Below are 10,300 nucleotides of genomic sequence, written 5' to 3'. Positions count from 1 at the left end.
ATTATTTTAAGTTAATTTCATGTTTTGTACTTTACTGTTTGGTTATATAACTAGGGTACAAGTTTTTTTTTTTTTTTTTTTTTTTTTTTGTGTTTAGATCGTTTTATTTGCTTACACGAGGTTTGAAATGACTGGAAAAAAACTCGATCTCTATAGTGCATCGGACAGAACTAACAATAAAAATTTGTTTCAGCTGTTCCATTAGGGTGAGAAATCTACTGAGAGAGTATATTTAATGTTTATATTTTATGTTTAGTTTAGTGTTAGTTTTATGTCAGTTATATGTTTATGTTTTAGCTATGGTACTGTGTATATCACGTGTCAATTGAGATGGCGTGTGGGCGGGATGAGGAAAAGTCTACCAACAACACCGAGAGGCAAACAACGTTATTGGTATTACATTAATCCAAAGGCAATTAATTTATCAGGTTATTGTTCATGATAACAAAAGTGGTTGTGGTTAGGAAAGGGTTTCCTTTTATTTCTGTACTTATTAAAAATATTTAACAGTTCAGTTATTTGGTAAGTGTAATAACCTGATTTCAACATATAACTCTATTTCAATAATGTAGAAACTTTGGAAACAAATGTGGAAAATTTCTTGAAAGTACATTTTTTGTCCCCCCCCCCCAAAGAAACACTGCAATCAGCCTCAGCAGATTAACTAGGAAATGAATATTTACTACAAAAATGCTAAATGTATGAAGAGAATTTCAATATTTTTTATTAAACCAATCAGTATTTTGCATTCGAAATAATACTGAAGTTGATTACCACCGTAATCTGATTTATTAACGTTGTTTTTACAGAAAGAACACTTTATAAACTTTGTAATCTTCAATATTGCACACTAACGTTCTGTAAACAATATAAGAATCTCCAAATTGTGTGATCTTTAATGTTTTTATCACAAAATACAAATTATTCATACAAATTTAAACTTTAAATCTTTATAAATAAAAACTCATTTTAATAATCCTTCTAAAGGATTTGAAATCTGGTAAGGTATTTTAACCTTAAAACGGCTCTAAAAGAGCGTTCTTTCCTAAATCTTATTTTAGCAAGAATAAGAAGATTCCAAGCCCGAAGCCCCCTCTGTTTATTTTAACCCTCTCGGGCCCAGATTAAAACGGTTTGGAGGGTTTTCACTTTGTGCAGCGATCCGCGAAAAATGGCGAAGAATGAAACTGAAGCAATCTTCTGTCGGTAGAAATGCTTCCTTTAGCAGACATTGTGGACGCTTAACCTCACATTACTTGGGATTTGTGTAATACTTTCTGGAGCGCAGTGAGTAGTTATGGATGCTTACGGTTACGTACGAGCGTTTGCACAAATAATTTGGTAGCGCGGAGTCTTATGAGTAAACAATCGAGTATAATGATGCAAATGTTATATACGGTCTATATCAGAATACAAATTCTCGAATCCTTATATATAATACCTTTGACTATTGTATCCAATAGTCAATGATAATACGTGAAGGTGATGTCTACGAAACACTACTCCTCTGTTAATAATGAACAGATGTTTACAAACGTGTCAAAATAAAGTATTTTTGTGTAGACGCCCCTTTTCACAAATTCCTGTAATATAAGTCCTCGGGCTTTGAAACAGGCCATCAAAATCCCAATGTATTTCTCATGATGAAAAGATGTTGTTTACCAAAACAGACGAATAATTTGTATTAATTACATCTGTTCATACACATGGTAAAAAAAAGAGCGTTCGTGTTCAGAGTGAGTTCGTTTTCAGTTTCAACAACTGGAGTGGAGTGATTACAGGTTCTGATTACATTATCTTGGAGTTGACTCTTTTACATCGGAAATTGTTACTGTAAGGGTTATTCGTTTTGAAATAACGCCTGTAATACTTTGCAATTGCTCGCATTCGGTTGTTGGTCCACTAGTAACACAATAATGGTTGAGAAAACCGACAGGGTTATTGAAATATGATTCTAAATGCGTTTCATATTACTATGGAAACTACACACTAACATTTCAGTTCTACAAATACTATAAATTCTCAGTAATGCAATCCGTCAATATGTTAAAATCAAAAATGATGCAGACCCTGCTCAAACAATCCATTCGAACCCTCCGCACCACGAGCTGCACAACCAAACACCAGTGTTGTCCACCGAGGAAGAAAAACTCGGGGGATCCTTGTAAACCTAAAACAGAAAACAAGGGGGTACCGGAACATTGTAAACCTAAAACAGAAAACAAGGGGAAACATTGTAAACCAAAACAATCAGATGAGAGCCCAACAACTGCGATGACTGATTGTTCCAAGCAGTGTTTGCAACAATTGCAAGAGGTGCAGCGCGCGTACAAGGAGATGGCTTGTGAGACCCAGAAGACTTTAAAGCAACTACAGTCGCAGATGGGTAAAGGTAATGGTAAGAGTTGTCCACCACCGTCCCGTGGTCTCGGGTCTAAAGTGCTGGGAGTGCTCGGGCTGGCCTTCATAGCTAGTGCCTTGTACCACGTGTGGTGTAGTGATGAGAAAAATGACCGCGGCAACGAGAGCTGAGGGACGTTTGGAGCAAGAGTGTCCGGGTTTTGTATATACACTGTGAATAATTTAATTGGCCTAATAAACTTGCAGCTTCGTACTTGTATCAACTCGTTTTTCAATATTGTGTTTCGGTGAGAGATATAATAGCTTGTTTATGATTTAGTGAATCAATATAACGACGTCCTCATGTCTCCAAGGTCCCGGTTTCAAATCACCAATCACCAATTAATTGAAATATGAGACTATTCCGCGTACTTCTAGGCCTAGTATTAAACATTCGAAGTGAAATACACGGGGGTTTCTTGTAGTACAGGTGTTTTAGTATCCTAAGGTATTTTGAGATTTTACTATGAGGGAATACATGTTTACACAGCATGGTAAATTTCCTAGAGCTAAGACACGGAATATCCTTTAATACATCCACAGGAATTATAGATATCCAAGGACATTTTACGATGGTTATCTCAGGATACATATTTACGTATCAACTAATAAATACACATATTCTAAGAATAACCTGTTATTCACACATGTCAAAATACATGGATACGATGGTAGTTATCTCGGTAGACATATGCATACAGCATTGCAGGTATCCTATAGTGTATACAGTTGTCAATCTCCTGTAATACAACCAACAGGATTAATAGTATCCAGAATATACCATGATGACGTATCTTAGAATGTGTCTATAATATCAAATATTCTAGGATGTCACAATGATTAGTAATCAATTATATTCGTCGATAGTGAGTACTCCAGGATACACCACAATTGGGAGTATCCCAGTATAAATGGCGTTGGTGAGTATCCCGGGATACACGACGATATTGACTATCCCAGGCTATACTACAATGGTGATCATCCCAGTATAGGCTACATGACAATGGATAGAACCCCTGTATACACGACGATGGTGAGTGTCCCAGGATATACTACGATGTTGAGTATCCCAGGATATACTACAATGGTGATCATCCCAGTATCCGAGACACCGTATGTTCCGAGTACGCACGTTATGGAGCGTAGTATCCTGAGCTTGTATTTTGCATCCCTCTAACGCCCCGGAGCCAAAATCGATTCCTCCCCCAGCAAATGCCTCTCTCCACCCCCTAGCAGCAGCCTGAGAGTTCCCAGTCTTGATTTATCTCGTTCAAGGCTTCATGAGAACCAAGATTAAGCATTTGTGTCCTAGAATCCAACCTCCATCCTACCATTAATTAATGTATCTTTAGTACTAAAAATGCTAGCCTATATGCATTTCCTAGAATTATTGAAATTGTGTAAATAAAAATAGTAAATAAATTTATGAACATGATTTTTGATCATTCCTGAGTCTCAGTGTATAACTGCTTTTCCGAATAACTTTCATCTAAAAGAAATAAAAAAAACCCCAGATTAATTAACTAACATCTATATATATAATACGCTAAGCCGATTTTTGTGAACAGAACTCCTCCCTCATTTTTGGACCGATTTTGATGATTAAAGTGTCAAAAGAATTGCCCTGATCTGTAGTTTTGCAAAGTGTTTTTCGTTTTTTGATATCTTTATTAGTTTGGGCAGGATCTTCCATCAAAGTTGGACTTTCTCCCATAAGATTAACATGGGGGAATCTAAAAATGTAATTGGAAACTTTGTCTTTACTAATTTGAGAGAACGGCTGGGCGTAGAAACTTGGTAGGGGTGTAAAAAGAAAGGTCTTGATCTGTAGATGAGTTATCAAAAGAAAAACGAAGTAAATTCCCTTAGGGCTCTGCCCCAGAAGCCTTAAAAGATCCCACTACAGATTTGTTTACGATTTGGCCATGTGGATAATACTTTTTAATGAAACCTTAATTAGTAATTTGTACTTTAATAATAGTAACTAGTGTACATGTTGCTCGAAATCGAGCAATTGCAAAGAAGTAAAGTAGTTACAGTATTTAAAAACAAATAATTAACTTATTTAAAAACGAATAAAAGACATAATTTCCGATGAGTTTAAAAGACTCAGCTCATAGATTACGTGACTAACAGTTACATATAATCAACATTTCTAGTAAATATTTGATCATTTTTCAAAAGCTGATCTGGTTTTTTAGTGTATTCTACATATCTTTCCCACTTATAGCCGCATTAGGTGGTCCAGGTTGATCTTCGTCAATGATAATGTAGTCTGCATAGTACTACCCGTTGTCGCTAGTATGTTTACAAGTACAGTATTTTTTTATAGCGATGACATTTTGTTTACATTACTTAAGAACTGCCTGATTTTCTGCATAACATCTCTGTCATAATTGTATTTGCTTCAATTGGCATTAATTTGGGTACCTAGTTACTGTTATAACGTAAGTTATATTTACCTGAAAAAAAATGCAGAATTGAAAGGCCAAATGTCGTTCAGATTGTTTTTTGTTTCCCTTAAATGTGAATAATGCAAATCCTTCGGTGAAAGTTTTATTATGGTTTCTTGGATGTAGTCATATTATTTTAAAATCACTTGACTTTTATGAAAACATATATTTAATGTCCTTGCCGTACCAGTTTAATTCTGCCCTAGAGTGTTTTCCTTTGCCAATCATCATAAAGTTATGTCAGTGTTTACTACAAAATAGTAACACTTTGGCTAACATCCCTGTTCATTGTTTGTGGGAATCTTCATATTGTAAGTGCTCTTCATTATTTAGGATGATAACGATAGTAAATGGTTTTTTAAAATCTCTATTTTTTCTACTTGGTGGTGTTCTATGACTCCTATGTTTCCATGGTAAAAAATCGGTTCTTTCAATTATTGCTCAAGAAATACAGTACCCTGTCAATTCATTTTTCTTTTTTGGTAAAATATATCAAATTGCCTAGGCTTTCTCGATTTTTTACATTGGAATAAAGTACGAATGTAAATTAAAGTAGCAAATATTTAATTTCAACCAAATCAGGAAATATAACCTATGCGTTGAATTGGAAAATAAATAACAGCAATTCAATTATACAGCTGATCAAAATGTAAACAATTATGTTCTTCATAAGGATTACGTGGGAACTTTCAAAGCCACTGGGGCAGAGCCCAAGGGGCTTTTTCGAAAATGTAAGGCCAGTTTGCAAATCTACGCGACACGCTCTTTCCAATGAGACGTCAATGGATAAAATCGGTTAAGAAATGGCGAAGGAGTTCAACCGACAAAGTTTCATGTAGCGTATTAATTATATAGATTGTAATTGTTATTAGTAATTGTTGTAGTAGTAATTGTACTTTTAATAGTAGTTTGTAATTTGTTAATTTGTAAATTGTATTTTAAACAAGACACATTAATTGGGAGTTACTGAATTGTCCAAAAGAAGCATTTTCAATGTTACCGTAAACCGGGGTGAAGATGAACAGCGGGGTGAAGATGAACAAAACTCGGAAAATGTTTATTATATTTTTTTCATAAAAAAGAAAAAAGAAATCATAAAAAATTAAATAAATAAAAATATTTTACGAATCAGCATCTTTTTGTCTACATAAAACACATACTATAACAATCATAACCCAATTGGCGTGTTAAAAAAATATTTTAAGCGACCGTGTTTTTTGTAAAAAATTATCTCCTAAATCCATGTATAGACAATTTGTCAAAAAAACATAATTAACCATAAAACCATAAAACATAATTTGAGAAAACGTCTTTTGATAGCTCCCCAAGTATTTCAGCTATATAAATATATCAATTTCAGCTTCTATAAAATGACGAAAATTAATCTTCGTCATACCTAAGTTTTAAGGGTTTCTGGCAGAGGGTTTATACCACACAAAGTGTCTGGCAATGGAGGAAATGATTTCTAACATTCCTCTGAAGAAAATATGAAAGAACCATTACTATAACGAACATTATTTGTAAATTTCAGACCTTTGTTACCTTTTTGTTGCCAAAGTAACCAAGATCCAAATGTCATAGTCGCCGATCATTCTTAACTGAATTGGGAGCATTTGCTGAGAAACTTTCAGCTTTTATAAAATAACGAAGGTCTGGCAGTCATGGGCTCTTGCTCTATTAAACAATGCTAAATGCTCAAAATATGTACAATTTCACTCAATTTTTCGCGGTTAGATGATTTATTAATATTAAGCCTTGAAAATAACCGTCGATTTCGACGGGTTTCACCTAGTACAAATAAATTGCACAAGGAAAAAAAAGTATGTTCAAATAAAGGATACGGGCAGTGCCAACGCTGATCTTGAAATACAGTACATAGACACAGAATAATATTACATAAAACATAATATGCCCTTATATAAAGTATACCATTTTTGGCAACTGAAGAGTTTCAAGTCACGTTCATGTTGGTATGCCTATTAATAGTGAAGTGAAAGGTAAAACTCACACCACAGTTAAACATAGATACTTTATTAGCCAAGATCCCAAAAGTAAGTCTTCAAGCTCAAAACAACAATACAATAAAAACAAACATCAAATATGCAACATATGATAACTATAAAAATACCAAACAGCACATCTTCTCTTTTCTCTTTTTTTTAGTTTATTTATAAAAATCTGAATCACTGTACCTACGAGGTGGTTTTACACTTCTTTTAGGTCTGTCATTTTCATTGCTATTGTAATTATGTCCAGCATCAGTTTCAGTTCCTTGGTCTTCTTGGTATTGGTGTTCAAATCTATTTTCACCATTTTCAATAGGCCTATGCACAGCTATTATATGTCTCCTGTTCCTTCTGATCTTCCCTGCCTGTGTATTTATCAGGTAGGACCGAGGATGATTTGATTTATTCTCAACATGTCCATAATGTTTTAAATCTGGAATCCAAACTTTGTCATTTTGATCAAGCTGTGAGAGATCTCTTACACCTTTCCTTACATCGTAGTTTCTCTTATTTCTTTCCTTGATTGAAAAATCCTTCTCTTTAAACTTTTGCAATCTTTCCCTTGTTACCTGTCTGAAGTTATTTATTGACGGTAATGTTGATCGGAGCTTCCGTGAATAAAGTAACTCTGCAGGTGAAAGACCAGACTCTAAGGGTGTATTTCTATATTCTAACAATCCAAGATTTGGATCACTACATTTCGTTAGAATCCGCTTCGCTATGTCAACTGCTTTTTCTGCTTCTCCGTTTGATTGTGGATACCTTGGGCTTGATGTCACTATACGGAAACCATATTCTTCAGCAAAATTTTTAAAATCCTGAGAAGTAAATTGCGGACCTCCATCAGCTCTTACCACATATGGTACTCCATGTCGAGCAAATATATTTTTCAATCTAGCAACCACAGCCTCAGTAGTCAATGAATCCACATAAACCAGTTCAAGAAATCTAGAATAGTAGTCTTGCACAACTAAATACCATTTCGCATTACATTTTAAAAGGGCAATACCTAAAGACTCCCAGGGATTTTTTGGTAGTTCAGTCAACAGTAAAGGTTCTGATTTGTTACTTCTTTGCTCCAAGCAAACTGGACAATTTGTTACAAGTGTAGCAATATCTGTTGAGCAGCCAGGCCACCACACCGATTCATACACTCGCCTTCGACATTTGACAATTCCCATGTGACCTTCATGTATTTTACTCAGTATTTCCTTTCTCAACGATTTTGGAATAAACAGTCTTGTGCCTAAAAGGAGGAATCCTTTACTGATGTTTAGATCAGTCCTGTACTTCCAATACACCGAATTTTTATTCCAATTGTTATTCACAATCCAGGATTTAATCCTTCCGCATTCCTCATCAGTATCCTGAGCTTCTTTGATTTCCTTGAGCCTTTTGTCAGAACAAGGAATAGCATCTAAAATACTCTGAACAAACAAATCTTGTTCCAATATGTCTTCATGTTCTTCATTTGACTTAATGGGGTTCCTAGACAAAACATCTGGTACATAAAATTCCTTTCCTTTCACATATGTTACTTTATATCTAAAACAAGCCATTCTCATTCTTAACCGCTGAAGTCTTGCCGATAAACTAGCGATTTGTTTACTTCCAAGCACCTGAACTAAAGGTTTATGGTCAGTCATAAGTTCAAACTCGGTTCCTAAAACATACTGTGAAAATCTCTCACATGCCCAAGTCAGTGCCAGTGCCTCCTTTTCTATCTGAGCATAACGCATCTCTGTCGGTGATAAAGATCTCGATGCATAGGTGATTGGTTTCCAGTTTTAACTCCTTGCAAAGATCATATCCAATTATAGAAACATCTGCTCCAGTGTCTAACTTAAAATAAATATCATGCCCCTTAACATTAAGTTTTACTTTACAAGGATTTTGTCCTCCAACCTCTTCTATGGTCAATTCCCCTAAATAGGTTTTAGGTTTTTCTAATGGTTCATTACTGTTATTAATTTCTCTCACTTCAAATCCTTTGGTACAACATCTCACATAGTGTCCCTTTATTCCACATCTGAAACATGTAGACTGATTGGCAGGACAATCATTGTTATTGTGATGCCCAACGAATCCACATTTGTTACATTTACCTTTCATTGAAAAGCTTTGATCTTGACTTTTATTGCAAGAACTGTCCCTAAACCGATGTTTAGTGGATTGCTTAATCCCCTTATTGACAAACTCAATTTCTGGTGATTCCCTCACTACTTTTTGTTGTTGTTTTAAACTCTCTGCTTGTCTTGCTTTCAAAATTGCTGTACTTAAGGTTAATTTTTCATCCAACTGTAAATTTTGAGAAAGTTTATCATCATTTACCCCAATTACTATCAAATCTCTAATTAGTTCATCTTTTAATTCCCCAAGTTTACATCGCTCTGCCAGTTTGTGTAAACTATTTATAAAAGAATCAACAGGTTCCCCCTCAGACTGACGTCTTTTTAGAAATTTAGCTCTCTCATATACAATATTGATTTTGAAACCTAGGTAAGACTCAAATCTACCCTTGACAGTGTCATAACTCTGTAATTCTTCATCTTTTAATCCGAAAGATGTTAGAAGGTCTTCTCCTTCATCTCCTAGACAGTATAAAAGCATATTAACTTGATTTTCCCCACTCTTACTGTCTAATCCTGAAGCTAATCTAAACCTTTCAAATTTTCTTATCCATCTAGGCCATTCAGAAGGTTCCCTGAAATTGAAAGGCTCAGGTGTGACAAGTTGGTATTGAACTGTACTAACTGTACTACTCACTGCTTCAGCCATGCTTAGTTCTTTCTTCTCCACAAAAGTTTATTTAACCTGACACCATGAAGTGAAAGGTAAAACTCACACCACAGTTAAACATAGATACTTTATTAGCCAAGATCCCAAAAGTAAGTCTTCAAGCTCAAAACAACAATACAATAAAAACAAACATCAAATATGCAACATATGATAACTATAAAAATACCAAACAGCACAAATAGTGCGTTTTATTGAGTACTGAATTATCGTTACTTAAAAAGCTTTGTAGCGATTTTAACCTTAAAAAAACTATTAAGTAACTCGTGATAGTCTCCTGTTATTAAAATCTAAGAGGAAGACAAGTAGTAAAACCTAAGGGAGTATGTTTTATCTATGGTAAAACTATCATTCACAGTAAAATTCACCCTAAATCAAGAAAACAACTTTAGGTTGGGATAAGGGCATTAAACGTAATCAGACATGAAACACGCCAAAACAGGCTTCATAATTACAGTCGAATGAGAAGCTTTGCTTGTAGTATCCAAAGTTAATTATAATGTCTACAACGTATCTGTAATAATTTGAAATATCATCCAATATCAGTATTCTTCACGCTTTCAAAATAATTATTTCAATTTGTTTACAAATTATTTAGTAGCTCTTTATACAGAAGTCAGTGGTTGTCCTGCTAATGCAATCTTC

General features: G+C 34.6%; 1 protein-coding gene across 1 annotated transcript; it reads right to left on the bottom strand.

Annotated features, from left to right (window-relative positions):
* Window positions 1–8,545: 8,545 nt before the first annotated feature.
* Window positions 8,546–9,637, bottom strand: LOC129004762 (uncharacterized). Its single transcript, XM_054433388.1, has one exon. It carries the CDS (start codon window positions 9,635–9,637, stop codon window positions 8,546–8,548), a length of 1,092 nt encoding a protein of 363 aa, XP_054289363.1.
* Between the last annotated feature and the right edge of the window lie 663 nt (window positions 9,638–10,300).

This window comes from Macrosteles quadrilineatus, unplaced genomic scaffold, assembly GCF_028750875.1.
Source record: "Macrosteles quadrilineatus isolate MER2022 unplaced genomic scaffold, UCM_ALF_1.0 Scaffold_11__1_contigs__length_5352618, whole genome shotgun sequence".
Classification (NCBI taxonomy): Eukaryota; Metazoa; Arthropoda; class Insecta; order Hemiptera; family Cicadellidae; genus Macrosteles; species Macrosteles quadrilineatus.
The sequence above is the reverse complement of the archived record's forward strand: the minus strand, read 5'-3'. Positions and strand labels throughout refer to the sequence as shown.